The sequence below is a fragment of the Talpa europaea genome, assembly GCF_964194135.1.
Source record: "Talpa europaea genome assembly, chromosome: 6".
In the NCBI taxonomy this organism is placed as follows: Eukaryota; Metazoa; Chordata; class Mammalia; order Eulipotyphla; family Talpidae; genus Talpa; species Talpa europaea.
The window spans coordinates 72,847,034-72,868,123 of record NC_140072.1 but is presented as its reverse complement, the minus strand read 5'-3'; the positions used below and the strand labels follow the sequence as shown (position 1 = coordinate 72,868,123).

At 36.1% G+C, this 21,090-nt stretch overlaps 1 protein-coding gene across 6 annotated transcripts in view; it reads right to left on the bottom strand.

Annotated features, from left to right (window-relative positions):
* Positions 1 to 21,090, bottom strand: part of SEPTIN10 (septin 10) — a gene marked incomplete at both ends in the record, with an annotated part of 68,882 nt that overhangs the window by 14,731 nt on the left and 33,061 nt on the right. For 2 of the 6 annotated variants that reach the window (XM_084235136.1, XM_084235137.1), the window contains 3 exons: positions 8,034 to 8,220; positions 17,592 to 17,787; positions 18,335 to 18,455. The exons of 3 other annotated variants lie outside the window; for them this stretch is intronic. In XM_084235136.1, the coding sequence (XP_084091262.1) occupies positions 8,034 to 8,220; positions 17,592 to 17,787; positions 18,335 to 18,455 (504 nt within the window). Of the gene's footprint in view, positions 1 to 8,033; positions 8,221 to 17,591; positions 17,788 to 18,334; positions 18,456 to 21,090 lie in introns of those variants that run through there. One more of the 6 variants, XM_084235141.1, reaches the window with a different exon arrangement.

Here is a 21,090-nt window from a genome sequence, read left to right as displayed (position 1 = left end):
TGCATCAAACTGAGGTGTAGGCCAAAGGTGCAGGGGGTAAGAGGATTCACCAGGGGCAGAGTGGGGAGCAGAACAGGTGACTACTGAAGTACACTGCTGAGGGGAGCGGCAGGTGAGACAGGAGAGCTCTGCTGAGCCATATGTGGGTTAGTCCCCTGGTTGGAGATCTACCACAGGCCACAGCAGTGACAGCATGATAACAATGAGACTTAACTTCTGTGCCACCAGGGAGGCCTAGGTGGAATACTTTTCCAACTATAGGAGTCTCCCCTTATCCATGGGGGATATATATTCCAAGACCCCCATGGATGTCTGACATTACAGAGGTCACTAAATCCTATATATGCTATTTTCCTGGTAATTTCAGTTTACTGCTTAAATTTTTCTTGTTTTGTATGTTATAAAATTGTTAAAGTCTCTGAGAGAAGAAATGGGACTTTTCTCAACCTAAATTGAGGTGATAGATTACCTGTTTTTTAAAACAAGACAGAACCTTGTTTTTTAAAAGTAGTTACTGAAAGGCCAGTAACTGTAGAAATGATTGTTAATAGATAGGTTATTACTGTCTTGTTAATAGATCTTCTCTCTTCCCACAAGTGACAGTGATTATTTACATATATACCTAGGATAGAGTTTACTTTATATATTAGGCATAACAAGAGAGTAACAATAAAAAAGTATAACAATGATACAGTGTATGAATGTAGTATCTCAAAATATCTTGCATTGATTTCAGGTAACTGAAACCAACTTGGTTAATGAGGAACTACAGTACCCATGAAATAAATGGCATTAAAGTTCCCAACAAATGTAGGTAAACAAAGTTCATGTTAAATTAATCAACAAACATAAAAAGTTGATGCCATGTTCTTGATTTCAATATTATGTACTTACACATTTAATAAACTATGCAAAGTTAGTATTTCAGAATTTCTTCCACAATGAACAGAAGCAGGATGTTGTATAAGTGCCCTGACAGTTAACTTTTTGATTGTAATGAAATGCCTTATATTAGCTTTTGATTTCCAAAATATCCACCTTGAAACATTTTGCAACTGCATGACACAGCTATGAGAAAGATGACAAAATATGGAACCATGTGAACCCCAGTCCCATCTTGAAGTTCCCCTTGTATAAACCTGGGTCACCTATATAAATGACTGTTTTAATAAGCCCACTTCTCTCTTCCCACAACTAATCCCCACTCTTTGCTTTAAATTCCATAGTAAAGAGGGAAGCCACCAAATCTGTGAAACCCTACTCTTGAACCCCAATAAAGACAGAGGCCAGGTCTGGGCAACCTCGTTCTTGTTCTACAATCCATGTGGCCCTAGGGAATGCTCTATACCCTCTGGGATCTTTGAGTAATAACCTATCTATTCCCAGATAGTTTCCTGCTAAAGGACATCCTGCGCTCATAATGGAAGCACAAGGCCAGCCCAGCTAGGACACTGCCTTTTGTGATAGTGGCAATGGTGGTAGTGGAATGTCTGTGGGGTCACTATAAGCAAATACCAACCAGGTGTGTGATCAGAAATTTCAAGACAGAATCACTATTACTAAGCTGGGAAAATACAACTAAAGGCTAAAAGAGACTAAAGGCTAAACATGTTTGTTTACACATAGGGAGAGCAGAGAGGAAGTAATGGATTTCCCATTGATGGTAATAACTGTCATTTATCTGCATAGGTAATAAAACTTCTCATGTCAAGGCAATGGAGTGTTCTGCTTTTAGGAACAAAATACAACTAACAATTACCCTCACATCTGCCTATTGTCGCTAGTTTTAATTCAGAAGTAAAGAAACTGAAGTTCAGAGCCTCCCCTGGTGGTGCAGGCGGTTGAGCTCAGCACTGTGAAGCTGTCCACGGCCTCTGCAGCATGGGTTCAATCCTGGCCGCCGGCAAGAATCCCACATGGCGTGGCAGAACTCTCCTGTCTTGCCTGCTGCTCCCCTCAGCAGTGTATTTCAGTAGATCTGCCTATTCTGTTCCCTGCTCTGTCTCTGGTGAATCCTTTCACCCTCCCGCACATCTGGCCTGTACCCTTCTTGTATGCATGAATAAATAAATCTTAAAAAAAAGAAAGAAAGAAACTGGAGTTCAGAGGGCTACAAAAACTTGCACAAGAATACATGGCTTTTAAGTGAAAGAGTCAATATTTAAAATTGGCCTCCACTAAAGAAGAGGTAAAATTATCACTATTTGCAGACAATATGATAATATACGTAGAAAACCCCAAAAACTGCAGAAAAACTCCTTGAAATAATCAACCAGTTCAGTAAAGTAGCAGGATACAAAATCAACACACAAAAATCAGTAGCCTTCCTATACACAGTCATCAAACAAAGGAGCACCAAAATATATCAGAGAATTACCACCATTTCTGAAAACAGATATCAGCGAAAATATATATGTAATAAGAGACTTCAACACCCCACTCTCGCCAATGGAAAGAGCAACGAGACAAAAATAAAGAAGGGCATTAGATCCCTAAGTAAGGACCCAGACTTCATGGGCTTAACTTATATCTATAGGACACTGCACCCAAAAAAATCCAAGTACACATTTTTCTCAAGTACACATGGGTCATTCTCCACACCTCATCACATATTAAGTCACAAGACAAACATCAACAAATATATTATCATCAAAATCACACCAACTACCTTCTCTGATCAATAAGGGATCACACTAGGAATAAACCATGAAAAGAATGCAAGGCCCCATCCCACTTCATGGAGATTGGAACCCATACTACAGGAAGACTATTGGATTAATGAGAAGATCAAAGAGAATTAAAAAATACTTTGAGACGAAAGACAATGAGGACACAACTTTCCAAAATGTATGGGTCAAGCAAAAGTAGTAATAAGAAGAAAGGCCCACATCAAGAAACAAAAAAGAAATCAAAGAAACAACCTAATTTCCCATCTCAAAAAATTAGAAAAAGAATTTTTTTAAAAATCCCAAAAGCCAGTAGAAGAAAGGAAATAATAAAAATCAAAGCATAAAGAAACAAAATAGAAATTTAAAAAACAATCCAAAGGGTCATAAAACCAAAAGTTGGTTCTTCAAAAAAATGAACAAAACACACAAACCATTAGCCAGGCTCACAAAACAAACAAAACAAAGCAAAACAACAACAACAAAAAAAAAAAAAAAAGCAGGAGAAAACACAAATAGGATCATAAACAAAAGAGGAGAAAATACAACAAACTCAGCAGAAATCAAAAGAATAATCAGCGATTACTATTAACATTTATAAGCAAACAAATCCAACAATCCAGAAGAGATGGATAAATTCCTAGAACAATATAATTATCCAAAGCTAGATAAAGCAGAAAAAGAACACCTAAACAGACCAATTACAAGCACTGGAATTGAGGCAATCATCAAAACCCTCCCCAAAAACAAAAGCCCAGGACTAGATGGCGTCACAAATGAATTCTACCAAATGTTCAGAAATGAAGTGCCTATTCTACCCAACTCTTTCAAAAAATTGAGAAAGAAGGAATGTTACCAAATATGTTTTATAAAGCCAACATTACACTAATACCAAACCAAACAAAGACAACACAAAAATAGAAAACTACAAGTCAATCTCCCTAATGAACACTGATGCAGAAGTACTCAACAAAATCCTTGCCAACAGAATCAAACAATGAACCAAAAGGGAAATACACCACAAACAAGTGGGATTTATTCCAGGGCACAAGGATGGTTCAACATCCATAAATCAATTAATGTAATACGACACATCAACAAAAAGAAAAATAAAAACCATATGATCATATCAGTAGATGCTGAGAAAGGATTTGACAAGGTTCACATCCATTTATAATGAAGGCACTCGGGATAGAAGGAACATACCTTAAATAGTAAAAGCCATATATGACAAACCCACAGTCAATATTATTCTCAATGACAAAAAGCTAAAAGCCTTTCCTATAAGATCAGGAACAAGGCACGGATGTCCACTCTTGCACTGCTTTTGTAATACTGGAAGCTGTAGCCAGAGCAGTAAGACGAGAGAAGACATGCAAAGAATCCAAATAAGGAAAGAGGTCATCAAACTATCACTGTTTGAAGATGATATGATAATACATGAAGAACTCTAAATACTCCCCAGAAAAATTAAAGTAATAAACCACTTTAGTAAAGTAGCAGGATACAAAATCAACATGTAAAAATCAGTAGCCTTCCTATATGCAAAAAATTAATCTGAAAAAGAAGAAATTAAGAAAACTATCCCATTTACAATTGAAAAAAAAAATCAAATGCCTTGGAATAAACCAAACAGAGGTGTTAAGTGACTGATATAAAGAAAATTATAAAACAGTGTTAAAAGACGACGACACAAAGAAATGGAAAGACACCCCCGCTCATGGATTGCATTATTAAAATGGTCATCCTACTGAAAGCAATTTACAGATTCAACAGTATCCCAATAAAATCTCAATGACATTCTTCAAAGAAATAGAACAAATATTGATGAAATTCGTATGGAACCACAAAAAGCCTAAGCTTTCCTGACTAAAAAGGAGGAGAGTGGAGATAATACTCTATCAGACCTCAAGCTATACTACAAAGCCATAATAATTAAAACTGATACTGGAACAAAAACAGACACATAGACCAATGGAATTGAATACAAAACCCAGAAATAAACCCACAGATTTATCAGCAACTAATCTTTGACAAAGGAGCAAAGAATATGCAATGGAACTAGGACAGTCTGTTCAATAAATGGCATTGGGAAAACTGGACTGCTACATGCAAAAGAATGGAGCTAGACTACTACCTTCCACCATGCACAAAAACCATCTCAAAATGGATAAAAGACCTGAATGTAAGAACTGAAACCATAGGGCCTCCCTGTTGGCGCAGCAAGTTGAGTGCAGCGCTGTTAAGCTGTCCACAGCCTCTGAAATGCGTGTTCAATTCGCGGCCGGCCAGGGAGATTCCCACATGGCGCAGCAGACCTCTCCTGTCTTGCCCACTGCTCCGTCTGCCTGTTCTCTCCCTGTTCTGTCTCTGGTGAATCCTCTCACCCTCCCACACCTCTGGCCTGTACCCCAGCTCTTGCATAAAAATAAATAAATCTTTAAAAAAATAAATCTTTAAAAAAAAAAACTGAAACCATAATATATATATAGAAGAAAATATACACAAAACACTGTATGACATACATCTCAGTAACATCTTTAAAGACATAACCCCCAAAGAAAAGAATGTGAAGGAAAAGATGACTAGTTGGGAATACATCAAACTAAAAGGCTTCAGTAAAGCAAAAGAGATATTAACCAAAACAAAGAGACACCCTACTGATAGGGAGAAAAATTTTGCACTCCATGCAACTGATAAGGGACTGATCACAAAGATCTACAAAGAGCTCACAGAACTCAACAAAAACAAAGTAAATAATCCATCAAAAAATGGGCAGAATAACTAAATAGACACTTCTCTAAAGAGGAAATGCAAATGGCCAACAGGCACATGAACAAATGTACAACATCCCTGATAATCAGGGAAATGCAAATCAACACCTCAATGAGATACCATCTTACACCAGAGAGAATGGCGCATATTAAAAAAACCAGCAACAGGGGCCTCCCCGGTGGCGCAGCAGTTGGGTGCTGGGTTGCGAAGCTGCCCGCTGCCTCTGCAGCGCCGGTTCGATCCCCAAACGCCGGGAGAGGGTCCCACGTGGCACGCAGACCTCTCCTGACGCCCGCTGCTCCCCTCAGCAGTGTATTTCGTCCGTCTGCCTCTTCTGCTCTCCGCTCTGGCTCTGGTGGATTCTCTCACCCTCCCTCGCTTCTGACTGTACCCAGTGCGTGTATAAATAAATAATAAATAAATAAATAAATAATTTAGAAGTTTGTCAGGAACATAACATCCAGTTGTAAAAGGGTTCAGATATTTAAAAAAAAATAAAAATAAAAAAACCAGCAACAACAAATGTTGGTGAGGATGTAGAGAAAAAGGAACTCTCCTATACTGCTGATGGGAGTGCAAACTGGTCCAACCTCTATGGGAAGCTGTCTGGAGGTCCCTCAATCTACTAAAAATGACCCATTTGACCTAGCAATTCCACTCCCAGAAATCACAAAGAATACAGAAACATTAATGCAAAATGATACCTGCACTCCTATGTTTACTGCAGCACTATTTACAATAGGTAAGAGATAGAAACAACACAAATGCTCCAAAATAGATGACTGCATCAAGATGTGGTATATATACACAACGGAGTATTACTCAGCAAGGAATCAAAAAAGATAAATTCATTCCATTTGCAGCAACATGGATGAAGCTAGAAGGGATTATGCTCAGTGAAATAAACCAGAAGGAAAGGAAATGGAAAAATATCAGATGGTTTCACTTACGGGAGGAACATAAGGGGAGCAAATAAGGGATCAGGAAAAAAATAATAATAAATTTAAAAAAATTAGCAGGCAACTATAAATCAGAGAAAATACAGGCGAGGGAAAGGGATCAAAACGGGGAGGGAAGAGCACAAGGGACTATGGTGATGGTGCATGGGTGAGTTGATTGTGGGAATTTTAGAGGGACTACATCTGAGAGAAGAAATCAAATATTGCACAAAATGAATGATGAAAAATATATATAAATAAATTTTTAAAAACCAAAAATATTTATACTGAAAGTATATGTAGATGGTCTTTGTGTATTTGTCGCCAACAGCAAAGAAAATAAAAGAGAATATAAACAACTGGGTCCATGCCAAGCTAAAAAGCTTATGCACTGTGAAAGAAACTATCACTGAAACAATAACACAACCTATTAAATGGGAGAAAATATTTGCACACCTTATATCACACAAAGGGCAGATATCCAAGATCCACAATGAATTTATACAACTCAATAAAATGAAAATAAGTGTCCCATCAAAAATGGGCAGAAGAGCTAAATAAATATTTCTCCTAGGAAGACATACATACAGCCAAGAAGCACATGAAAAAAATGTTCATCATCACTTATAATCAAAGAAATGCAAATCAAAACCACCAGGGGATACCACCTAACAACTGTGAGAATGACCCCTATCAAAAAGACCAGAAACAAGTATTGGCAAAGATGTGAAGAAAAGGGAAGCCTTGTACATAGCTGATAGGAATCTACACAGGTCCAAGTCCCTATGAAAAACAGTATGGAACATTCTCAAAATATTAAAACTGGATTTAACGTATGCTCAGCAATTTTACTCCTAAGTATCTATTCCTGAAATGCAGGAACACTAATTCAAAGAGATATATGAACTCCTATGTCACAGCAGTGCTATGTTCAACAGCTAAGCTATGGAAACAACCTAAGTGCCCTAAGACAGATAATATGTTATATGTACATGATGGAATACTACATAGTGTAAAAAAAGATAACCACTTGCTAATTTTGACAACATGGATAGAGCTAGAGGGGATTATGCTAAGTAAAGTTAAGTCAAAAGAGAAAGATAATTATTGGATGGTGGCACTTAAAATGTGGAATATAGAGAAAGAAAACAAAGGAGTCAAATAAACTCAAATTAGTAACAAATCCTAGATATCTGAATGTAGAACTGAGGCTACCAGAGGAGGAATAAGAGGAGAACTTACAAATGTGTTGGGAGCAAAATGGACTCTGGTTGAAGACTAGGCAAGTTCTGGTGGTCAGTGAGATAAGTGGTAACACCTGAAGAGGGACATCCTATACCTCTAAATCATACATAAACATTGTAAACCAATATTACCTCAGTTAAAAATAAAAAATAAAAAAATATAAATGAAACCCATATTCTATCACTAAATTCAATCACTAAAAAAGGACTAAAATTTTATGTTAATAGTTTTTCTTTGCATCTCATATTCTAAATTGAATTTCTGTGGAAAAAAACCTAAGATGGAAACTTACTGAATATATTAAAAACTTCACAGAATAAAAGTTATGATAAGTATATGACAAATACCATATTTAATAGCTCCAAATAAATATCCAACCATGATAAGTTGATTGTATTACCAAACCTACCTTACTGTCAAGGCTCTTCATGGTTAAGAGATCAAGTGTCTTCAAAGAGTGACCTGTTGGCGAGATGAAGTAGAGGCACACATGGATACGAGAATCATGGTAGTTAAAGAGAGATCGCTTAATCTTCAGTTCTTCCTGGAGATAGGCCTCAAACTGAGCATCTATGTAGTCAACTATTGGTTGGTAGCTAAAAAAAAAATAAATAATTTATTACAACATAGTCAAGCTACCTTAAGATGTTTGTACAACTATGAAGTTTGAAATCTGTATTTTCACCTGTTAATAGTTATACCTATGCCAAATAGATTACTTGAATAATAAACATAGTGTGAGAACATGCATGTACAAAGGTAATACTTTAAAACCATCAGGACAACTTAGACTTTAAATTGTTTTATACAAAGATTTTAGGGGCCTCCCTGGTGGCATAGGAGTTAAGTCTCAGTGCTAAATTGTGGCCTAAGTATGATCCCTGGCAAGAGAGTTAACCCTCATGGCACAGGAGACCTCTCCTGTTTGGCCTGCTGCTCTCCTTAGCAATGTATTTCAGTAGATCTACCTGTTCTGCTCCCCACTCTGTCTCTGGTGAATTCTCTCACTCCCCACACCTCTGGGCTACACCCCAGTTCTTGTATGCATAAATAAATAAAAATGAATCTTTAAAAACAAAGATTTTACAATGAATTTACAGTGATTCATTCTCACATTCATTTATACAGTGGATCCCCCCCCCTTTTTTTAAGATTTATTTATTTTTTTACAAGAGCTGGGGTATACGGCAAAGGCGTGGAAGGGTGAAAGGATTCACCAGAGACAGAGCGGGGAGCAGAACAGGCAGAAGGACCGAAATATACTGCTGAGGGGAGCAGCGGGTGCAACAGGAAAGGTCTGCTGTGCCATGTGGGATTCTCCCTGGCCAGCCGGGATTGAACCTGCACTACAGACACTGCGGACAGCTTCACAGCACTGGGCTCAACCTGCTGCGCCACCAGGGAGGCCCCAAGATCCCTTTCTGACAAAGGTTCCTGTACTTGACAGAAAGCTGAATGAGGCTTAGTATTTAATTGTAACCAAACTGAAAGATGGTATAGTATTTAAAGAAGAAAAGGCATGACTTAACAGATAGTTAAATCGAATTCAAAATTTCTCAGTTCTTGTATCAGATTAAGGGATGAAAAACATTAACATAATAAAGAGGAAGGACACTTATCAGATGAAATTAACTAGAATGGAGACATGCTTTATTTTTTTTTAATTATAAAGAAAGGAAAGGCATATCACCTGCTATGCTCTAAGTCTTTGCTCAGATCCTTTCCCCTTTGTAGGCCTTTTCCTTCTAGCTATTTGATTTTATTCATCCTTGAGACGTAAGTCATATCACTGAGTGTGTGCAGAGCACTGTGTTAATCTTGCTGCAATGTTCCAATTCATTTTGATATGCTAAACCACTGCCTGTGCAACTCGACTTCATAATTACTCACATTAAGCAAACTGTGTTTCTGTGTGACAATAATAAGCCAACAGTTCCTCTGTTAAACTCTCTGGAAACCTTTATAATTATCTTTGTAACCCCAAAAAAGAGCAGTACCTTGTGTGACTGAAGTACTCAATAAATATGCACAGAAGTGAAATTTACCATAAAGTTGCCTCACCTATTAAATCCTTGGAGATCATCAACTCTCTCACAGAATATCTTGTTCGCCCCCATGCAGATGGTAAGCAATGTGAGGAAAGAGAGAGTATCTTATACGTTTGTTTTCCACAAAAAACTAGAACATTATGAGGAACTATTAGGAACATCTGTCAATATTCACAATTAGGAACACCATTTTTGGGAAGCTGGTTTAAATGTGACCCAACATAATTACCTCCTCCAAATAATAAAATCATCAAAATCAATCTGAATTTAAGATAAAAATTTCTAGGAAGCTTTCATTAATGACTTAGAGTAGATCAGTAATATTATCTATTATATGATCTAAATAAATAGCCATAAATGTTCCTCTTTCTGAATGTTTTGTAGTATTATGTGTCTCAAATGAAACCATACCCATTTTCTGCTAAATAAATACCGCTAGGATTCATTCATAGTAATTTACACTAGCTTTCCATTTTCAGTAAAGTGCAGACTCACTCTTCTAATAAAATGAAAGACACTGATTTAAAATGCAAAATCACCTCCTTAAAAACATCAAAGTTCTCATGAAGTGGTAAAGAAATAACCAGGTCAAAATTGAACAGTGAAGGGCCTCGCTGGTGGTGCAAGGGGTTAATAAGCACAGCACTGTGGAGCTGTCCACAGCCTCTGTGGCATGAGTTCAATCCCTGGCAGGCCAGGGAGCTACTACCCACATGGTGCAGCAGACCTCTCCTGTCTCACCCGCTGCTCCCCTCAGTCAGTCTGCCTATTCTGTTCCCCACTCTGTCTCTGGTGAATCCTCTCACCCCCCACACCTCTGTCCTGTACCCCAGTTCTTGTATGCATAAACAAATAAATATTTAGGAAAAAAAACTGAACAATGAAACCAAGAGGTAAGCAGAGTACTGGAGAATAACAGGCCAAATCCAGCCTGATGCCAGTTTTTGTAAGTAAAAGATTATTGAAAAATAGTTAATTTAATTTTTTGTGTTGTTTATGACTGCCTTTATATGACAATGAAAGAGCTAAGTAGTTCACACAGAGACTGCATGTCCCAAATAGATTGAAATATTTAATATCTGGCCTTTTATAGAAAAACTTCACTAACCCATTAATCAATGCTAATTTTGTCCTGAGGCCACTTGTCAATACAGTTCTTGATCTTTGCTTCTGAGGGACTCACAGGATATATAAGAAGAAATCAAAGTCCAGGGCCCACACTAGGTGAGAATAACTGAAAGTGTATAAAGTCTCTTTATACTGAACTGAGATCCTAAAAGCCTATACCACCAGGGTAAGAATGAAGTACAAATAAATCTACAATTTCTCTCCTCTATTTAAGTATTTGTAACAAGGTGACCATGGCACCATATGAAGTAGGTAAAAGAAAAGAAGAAAACAAAAATTCTTGCAAAATTGTAGACACAGGGTAAGAGACCTGGCACATACCTGCAGCCATGGTCCACAATGCACCTTTGATTCTAGGGACCTCAAAAGTAATAAAACAGGCTTAGGAATTCTTAGTGTTAATGCCCAGAGGGGCCAAGTAAATCCAAATCTGTTTGAAGGAAGACATCTTCATCATATGCCTCAAAATATTTCTTCAAAAAATAAACATCATCCATGACAAAGGAGCAAAGAATAGACATTGGAATAAGGATAGTTTCTTTAATAAATGGTGTTTAGATAACTGGACTGCTACATGCAAAAGAATGAAACTAGACTACTTCCTCACACCATACACAGAAACCAACTCAAAATGGATAAAAGACTTGAATGTTAGACCTGTCACCATAAAAATGACAGCAGAAAACATAGGCAAAACACTCCATAACATACACTTCAGAAACACTCTTTTGCTATACAGCAAAAGAGACAGTAACCAAAATGAAGAGACACCCTATTGACTGGGAGAAAATGTTTGCACTCCATACAAATGACATCAAAGACTGATATCAAATATCTACAACACAACTTACTACCAACACAAACAAAGCAAACAACCCCAATCAAAAAAATGGGCTGAAGAGCTAAAAAGATACTTCTCCAAAGAGGAATGCCAACAGGTATATGAAGAAATGCTCAACATCACTTATAGTCAGGGAAATGCAAACCAAAACCACAATGAGATACCTTAGACCACTAAGAATGGCCCATATATTAAAAAAAAGAAACAAAAACAAAACAAAACTGCAAACAACAAATGCTGGCAAGGATGTGTAGAAAATGTAACCATCTTACACAGTTCACAAAATGCAAACTTGTCCAACCATTATTAAAGGCTGTGTGGAGGATCCTCAAAACACTAAAAATGGATCTCCCATATGATCCAGCAATTCTTAATCTACCCAAAGGACATAAGAACATTAATTTGAAAGGAAACCTGCTCTTCTTTGTTTACAGCATCTCTATTTACAATAGCCAAGTTCTAGAAACAATCTAAATGCCTCAAAACAGAAGATGAATGGATCAAGAAAATGTGGTATAAATACACAATGGAATATAACCCAGTGACCAAAAATGATAAACTTATGCCCTTTGCAGCAACATGGATGGAGCTGGGAGAGATTATGCTCAGTGAAATAAGTCAGTGGAAAAAGAAAAATATCAGATGGTTTCACTTGTAAGGTAGACTATAGTGAAACCAAACAAAGGGTCAGAAAATGGTAAAACTTGCAGGCTGACCACAGATCTGAGAGATACATCAGGGGAAGGGAATGGAGGGGAAGGAGGAGCACAAGAACTGTGGTGACGGTTCACAGTTGATGTGATGGTGGGAGAATTATGGGGACTACCCCTGAGGGGAGAAATAAAACAATGTACAAATTAAAAATCTAATTAGGTTAGAGATTACATCATTTCTAGGGTAACAATTACAAGAATAGAAATCAAACAAGTAGAAAAGATATGAACTGGGCCTCCTTGGTGTCTCAAAGGTTAAGCACAACACTGGGAAACTATCCACAGCCTCTGCAGCAAGAGTTCAATCCCCGGCCAGGGAGCTAATCCACATGGCACAGCAGACCTCTCCCATCGTGCCCACTGCTCCCCTCAGCAGTGTATTTCAGTCAGTCTGCCTGTTCTGTTACCCACTCTGTCTCTGGTGAATCCTCTCTCCTCCCGCATCTCTGTCCTACACCCATTTCTTGTATGCATAAATAAATAAATCTTTAAAAAAAATATGAAACTACCAAGACAACCAGAAAACACAAAATAAGATGGTATATTTAAACCTAAATGTATCAGTAACAACATTAATGATGCATGTATTAAATGTGCAATTAAAAGTAAGAATTGTCAGGATTTTAAAAAAGAAAATCATGCTCAATAAGAAAATACATCTAAGCATAAGCATAAAGACTGAAAGTTAAAGATATAGAAAAGATATTCCATATATGAAGAATCTGAGACCACAGGTTTTACACAAAAGTATTACAAGAGAAAGAAAGGTCATAACATAGAAGTTTTGATTCTTCAAAATGCAGTTAGACCTTAACTGAAACTGAAAACATGACATACATTACATATATAAATATAAACTTGTAGGATGTAGCTAAAGCTTAGAAGGGAATTCATAATCTCTAAATGCATAAGACCGAGAATCAACGAGAAATTAATCCACACAAATCATTTCTTAAAAGTTAATGCAGGGTCTCCCCATTGGCACAGTGGGAACAGCACAGCGCTGTGAGGCTGTCCACAGTCCTGCAGCACCAGTTCGATTCCTGGCCAAAATGTGAAAATAAACTGATTAAAGTGATAATGCTTTGCTGAAACTTATCAAGGAGAAAATTAAATAGAAATAGCTAGTATCAGAAAAGGAAAGGCAGATACTACTACAAATGCAGTAGACAATTTAAAAAAGATATTAGGAACATAGCAATATTTTCAGGTAAATATATTTGAAAATTTGAATGAAAAGGACAGATTCCTGGAAAATTATAACTTATAACTATCACAAAAAGCACCTTTTAATTGTCTTATAATTATTAAAGAAAATTAATTATCCTATTAAAAACTAGAAATCTCAGAAAACTCCAGGTCCAGATGGTTTTATTTGTAGCTTTCACTAATCATTCCAGAGAAAGGAAACTCCAATCTTAATTATTTTTCCAGAAAATAGAGGGAAACCCAAACTCATTTTAGAAGACTGATGTAATTTTTATTATTTTATTATTATTTTTATTATTTTTTTTTAATATACTGCTGAGGGGAGCAGAGGGCGCCACAGGAGAGGTCCGCGCCATGTGGGATCTCTGCCAGCTGGCAGGGATCGAACCAGCACTGCAGAAGCCAAGGACAGCCCCACAGCGCTGTGCTCAACCGCCTGCGCCACCAAGGGAGGCCCTTGATTTTTTGTAAAAAGGCAGTATAAGAAGAAAATATTGGCTGAAATCTCATATATACAAGATGTAAAACTAATAAAAGAAAAAAAATGTAACACAATATTAAAAAAATAGCAAATGGTATTCAAGATAGCAAGGTTAATCTTACAACAGAAAATTGGGTACTGTAATTCACCTGATTATAGGATTAAAGAAATTACAATCATTCTAAAGAATGCCCAAAAAGCTGACAAAAATATTTATCCATGATTTTAATAAAGGAGATTCTTACTGGTAATATAAATTAACTTCCTTACTTTAAAAAAAAAAAAAAGAAAAACAAAAAGGAAGCAAGCAAGCAAAGCAGCAGCAAGCAAATATGCATAATATACAGTAAAAATAAAAGCTTTACTTTGGAGTCAGGATAAGCAAGGATGCCCACCATCAATACTGACTAGCCATCAAGATCCTGTAAATTCTACCCAGTGCAGCCAGCTGTTAAAAATGAAAGAAAAATAAGAACTACTATTTCCAGCTAAGGTGGAATAGCTGCAACTGGATTCACCCTACCATCTTAAACAACTAGAAGACTGGACAAAAATATTGTTAAAAGGTCACCAGACTTAACTATGATCACTGAGAAGGGAATAAATGTGGGAAGCACTATGATTCCTTCAGTTTACTGTTGGGGACAAGTTTCCAGAGCACAGAACAAAGATAAACCACAGATCCTGACATTTACTGAGTTGAGGAGACAGAGACAAGAATTCAATGAGGTCAAAGCAACTAGAATTTTAAGACAGAAGGAAGCTACACACACAGTAAGAGCTAGAAATCTGGAGAGATGTCCCTGGAAGTTTTTGACAAAGCACTGATCTGCACATGGAAAATGTGCCAATGTACTGACATTTCCTATACTATAGCTGTGGTGGCAGTTACAAAATTATACATGTGTCAAAATTAACAGAATTGTACAATTCAAAAATAGTATATTTCATTCTCTCAATTATACATCAATAAAACTTACTTTAAAAAAAGAACTAGAAAGGAAAAATAAAAATGCCAACATTTGTAGATTTTATTAAGTACAAAGGAGATCTAAAACAAATTCAGAGGTGAACTACTAGAATTAATCAGAGAATTTAGAAAAGTTGCTATATGTCAAATTAATTACTTTCTATACACAATAGAAAACGAAGCATTTTTAAGGGATAACATTTATGAGAGTACCACAAACAAAAAATATCTAAGAATAAGTTTAAGTAAAGCTATATTTATAGAAAATTTAAAAGTTAGTAAGATGTAAAGTAATATGTCATAAGTCTTTGCCGCTCTGCCACTAATCTGCTTCCTTCAGAAAATCCGCACGAATCATTTCTTAAAAGTTAAAGTTTGTTCAATAAATGGTGCTGGGAAAACTGGGTCGCTACATGCAAAAGAATGAAGCTTGACTACTACCTAACACCATGCACAAAAACCAACTCAAAATGGATTAAAGAACTAGACATAAGACCTGAAACCATAAAATACATAGAAGGAAATATAGGCGAAACACTACATGAAATGCACATCAAAGACATCTTTACAGACATATCACCCAAAGCAGTGATAGTGAAGGCAAAGATAAACAACTGGGACTACATCAAATTAAAGAGCTTCTGCACAGCAAAAGAGACAATAACAAAAACAAAGAGAAACCCCACCTACTGGGAAAACATTTTTGCACTCAACACTAATGATAAAGGACTGATCACAAAAATCTACAAAGAGCTGATGAGACTTAACAAAAACAAAGACAATAATCCAGTCAAAAAATGGGCAGAAGAGCTAAAAAGAAACTTCTCTGAAGAAGAAATGCAAATGGCCAAGAGACATATGAAAAAATGTTCAACATCACTTGTAATCAGGGAAATGCAAATCAAAACTACCATGAGATACCATCTTACACCAGTGAGAATGGCACATATTAAAAAAACTAGCAACAACAAATGTTGGCGAGGTTGCGGAGAAAAAGGAACTCTCCTGCACTGCTGGTGGGAGTGTAAACTGGTCCAACCACTATGGAGAGCTGTGTGGAGATTTCTGGACCTACTAAACATAGAGCTTCCATATGATCCAGCAATTCCACTCCTAGGTATTTACCCAAAGGACACAGACACATCAATTCCAAAGAGCACCTGCACCCCTATGTTTATAGCAGCACTATTTACAATAGCTAAGCTTTGGATCAAAAAGATGTGGTACATATACACCATGGAATATTATTCAGCATTCAAAAAAGATAAACACATGCAATTTGCAGCAATATGGATGGAGCTGGAAGGGATCATGCTCAGCAAAATAAGCCAGAAAGAAAAACAAAAATACCGGCTGGTCTCACTCATATCAGGAATCTAGAAAACTTAAATAAGGGACCAGGAAAAAGAATAACTGTAAGAAAGAAAATATCAAAATCAACAAACAACTTTGACCCAGAGACACTCTATGGGTGGTGGGGGGTGGTGAAAGGAGGGATTGGGGTCAAAATAAGGGGGTTGTACTTGTATGGGGAATATAAAAATAAAATTTAAATTAAAAAAAAAAAGTTAATGCAGGGTCTCCCCAGTGGCACAGCGGGTAGAGCGCAGCACTGTGAGGCTGCCCGCAGCCTCTGCAGCACCGGTTTGATTCCCGGCAAGCCAGGGACATTCCCACATGGCGCAGTGGTCCTCTCCTGTCTCGCCCACTGCTCCCCTCAGTAGTGTATTTCAGTCCTTCTGCCTGTTCTGCTCCCTGCTCTGTCTCTGGTGTCTCTCGCCCTCCCACACCTCTGGCTTGTACCTCAGTGCTTGTATAAATAGAAAAATCTTAAAAAAAAAAAAAAAAAGTTAATACAAAGCACACAAATTTGCTGAAAAACACTAACATAAAGAGAGTCAACTGAGCAAATACCTTCTCTCTAAATCAAACTTAAGAAACTAGGAAATTATATGTAATAATGATATATATACTTTAGAAAGGAAAAAGAACAAACTCTTGTTTTATCACAATCTATTTCCCCCTTTTAGTTTAAATTTCATAAAGAATCTATAATCAATTCTTATAATCCAGAGCAGAAATGGCAGGAAATGACACAATATAAAATATAAAACATGCATTATAAAACTTTTTGCATTAATGTTTAATAATACACCTCATTTGGTTAGAATTTTACAAACCAAAACATTCATACACCACAGATTTGGTCATTATTTATATTTTTCATTATGTATCTTGCTTTGTCTTTTTTTTTTTCCTTAATGAGGTAAGTCCTTATCCTTAATGAGATATATCAATTAGTATACACTAATTGGCATATCAAGAAAATAATTAGAACTATTTTTCTTGCAACAGACTTTAATATCTGATTCAGATTATCCTAAAGAAATCGACTAGATTTAAAAAGTCAATTTGTTAACAAGAACAAAATACTGCTTAATTATTATGAAAACTACAGTCTTGAAAGAAAGGTATGGATTTCACTTTTAGAAAATCAAGTCAAAGAGTTCGTGGGATAAGAAAGCAAATGTCTTGAAATAAGAAAAACTTGTTTTATTATAAGAAGAAAACATGTACCTCTCTTCTTTGTTTATTTGATCACCAAATCCCACTGTATTCACAATGGTCAATTTCAATCGAACGTTACTTTCCTGGAGTTCATATGTCTGAGCTTTAAGTTTAACATGTGGGCAAAAATGTGAGGTTTCACGGTCTTCAAAATTAGTGTTAAATAATGTATCAATCAGCGTTGATTTTCCAATACCAGTCTCCCCTAAAAGAAACAAAACACATCTTCAGAAGTGCAAAAAACAAAGGAGAAAAAAAAATAGAGCTATAAACTAGAGTGGTTTCAAGGATCTCAAATATTTCAAAATTTCAAAGGTGAGTTGTCCATGAAAGAAATAACATGCCAAGTCTGGTCCACTAAGATAAAAGCAGAGCACACAAATAGTTATATATGGTAAGTTACTCAGAACTCTGAAAACAGCACTGAAATGTTTAAAAAAACAAAAAGTTTAGGGCCTCCCCTGGTGGCGCAGCAGTTGAGCACTGGGCTGCGAGGCTACCCAGCTGCCCGGCTGCCCGCAGCCTATGCAGCGCTGGTTTATTCCCCAGCCGCTGGCAAGGGTCCCACCAAAAAAAAAAAAAAAAGGTAAGTTAAAGCACTATAACTAAATACTGCAGAATTTAAATAACCAAATAAAACCTTATGATTGTAATCTGAAATTGATAATCTGTACATCATATTGCTTAATATAAGAATGGCGTGAGTACAAGAATATGAAGAAACTATTTAAAGGGAGAGTTACGGCACTTACCCACACAAAGAATATTAAAACAGAAACCTTGCTGAATGGATCTATTGACCAGCTGATCAGGCAAACTCTCAAAACCAACATGACCAGACATAGTTAAAGAACGAGTATTTTCTCTTTTTTGCTGAAGGAAAATAAAAACAGCAGAAACATAAGAAAAACTTTTACTACAATAGGATATATATACATCTGAAAAATAAATACAGTTTATCAAAGAAACTATAGACTTGATCATTACACATCCTCCTTTGGCGCATCTTTATGACAAATGAAGTGAATTTTTGAGAAATCTGTACCCAGATGCTCAAATTTCTTACATTTTTTCATATGATAAAAGTCCTGTACTATTTATAACAGTAAAGTATTTGATTCCCTAAAGTAGGAAATATCCAAGTAAAATACAGTATATTCATTCGAAAAACAAAATGTTAAGTTATTAAAGATGTTTATGACAATTTTTTAATTCTTACATTAATATTTCAAGTGAAAAAAGTACAAAGTAAAATTATATAGTTACAGCTCCCAGTAATGGAAGAGTTAACATGTCAAACTTACCTCCCCATTAATAACAATTATAATCAATTCTTTCAAGTCACTGGAGTGCAACCAAAGGCAGGCAAACATAGGCGGGGATGAGAGGCACATTTATGGGCTTTGCCCATAATGGTGCTCGCTACACAAAGAGGAAGATCAGGAGGGAAGCAGGTGAGAAGTCAGCTGGAGACAAGGCAGATGATGAATGAATGAAAATTAAAGGAATTAAAGGAGGAAATTCCAGAAAGGAGAGAGTAAAATATCTATAAACGTCCTCAACTGTGCAGCTGACTGCTGAAATGCACATATGTAGAAGGAATACAAATAGCCTTGTAAGGGGAAATGGGACTTGGAAGGAGGTAGGCAGAGTTTTTAAGAGTTCCATCCTAGGGAATAGAATTTTAAGTACGTAAGTTAAAAGGACTTGGAAAACACTTTAGGATTTCCACTGAAAACCTATATGTGTAAATTTTAGGAGTAAGGTTCACATCCCAGGAATCAGAAATGCTTTTAAGTGTGGAAGGCACAACTGAAACAGATTTGTACTATCAAAGCCTATACAATCAAGGCTCAACATAATCACATTAATTTACCTGCCTGCTACAACAGTAAAAACTCTTCAAAAGAAGTAAACAGAATACGTTACCTCTAAAATGTAGTAGCCACAAAATCTTATTAAACCATCAAAATGTATTACATATGAGGCAGAAAAATGTGATAATCAGGAAAAAAAGAGTCAATGGAAAGAGATCCAAATTATCCAGATATTGAATTGCCTATAAGAACTTTAAATATGCTGTTGAATAAATATGCTAAAGAAGAAAAATATGCTTTCTCTATTGGAAAGAGATGGAGGTAATGAACGATATGACAGGGAATAATAAAAGATATAGCAAAAGCTCTTAACAACAAGGCAACAAAGGAAACCCTAGAAAGGAAAAGCACAATATCTGAAATTTAAAAAGTTACTGAACAGTATATGAACATCAAATCACACAATGAAAATAATTTTGTCCAGTAGTTACTATCCAAGCTAAATATCATTAACTATTCAAGCTAAAAATTTGACATAAGAAGGATAGAACTGTAAGAGAGGCTCAAAAAGCTGTGAATTAATAAATAGCCACTAATCTAATATACTTACAATTGGACAGCAGATAGAGGGGGGAGAGGGAGATGATGGAAGGGTGAAAGGAAATATCTAATTAATGAGTGAGATTTTTCCAATTTTTAAACATGAGCTCAGAGATCCAAGAACCGCAGCAAATTTCAAACAGAAAACAAAAAAATGCAGAAGAACCTACAACTAGGCACATCAGTGCAAATGGTTTAGAAACAAAGATTATCTTCAAATTTTGAGAAAGTTCATTGCAAGGAGACCTATTCTACAAGAAATGTTAGAAGTTCTTTAAAAGAAAGGACTTCTAACAGATGAAAACACTAATCTACAAAAAGGAATGAAGAGTGGCAGAAAGGTAAAAATGTGGATTAAAGAGTAGAAATTTTTGCTTATTTTAATTTTCAATAAAATGTCCTTGTTTAAAGCAACAATACTGTATTACAGGATTTACTCAAGTAGAAGTAGATAACGACAGGGCGAAAAAACAGGACTCAAAATGGAAATAGGTTGTTTTAAGATTTGAAGGTAGTTATGTGATTAGTTAAATCCTACATCAATTACTGTTTAAAAAATTAAAGACCAAAGAGGTACATATGGGTATTATATAAATAAAATCTGGAGATAAAATGCAATTGTAAAAATGTTCTATACATGAGCTCTGCAACAGGCAGTCATGAGTCACAGGCAGATAATGAACACTTAAAATGTGACTAGGCCTAGAACTTGAAGGCAAAATTAAAGGAATTTTAGGCCTATTCATTCCAATTGAAAGAATAAAATTGTCAGTTTGGATAAAAGACCCAGCAACATGCCATCAACATAGCAACGGACAAGTTATTCTAAACTTACACATGTAAGTGTAAAAGATTTAAAATATATAAAACAATTTGCCAAAGAACAAAGTTAAAGGACTTATACCACCTAATGTAAAGCTACAATCCCCAACAAGTGTGGAATTATGCCAATCAATAACTGACCTATTTGTTTATTTCATGAAAATGAAAGTGTCATTACAAGGAATATGTAAGTCACAGAGAACACTCAGAAGATATAAAAGTTTTGTGCAATTTAGTAAGATGACAACCCATTTTTTAATTTTTTAATT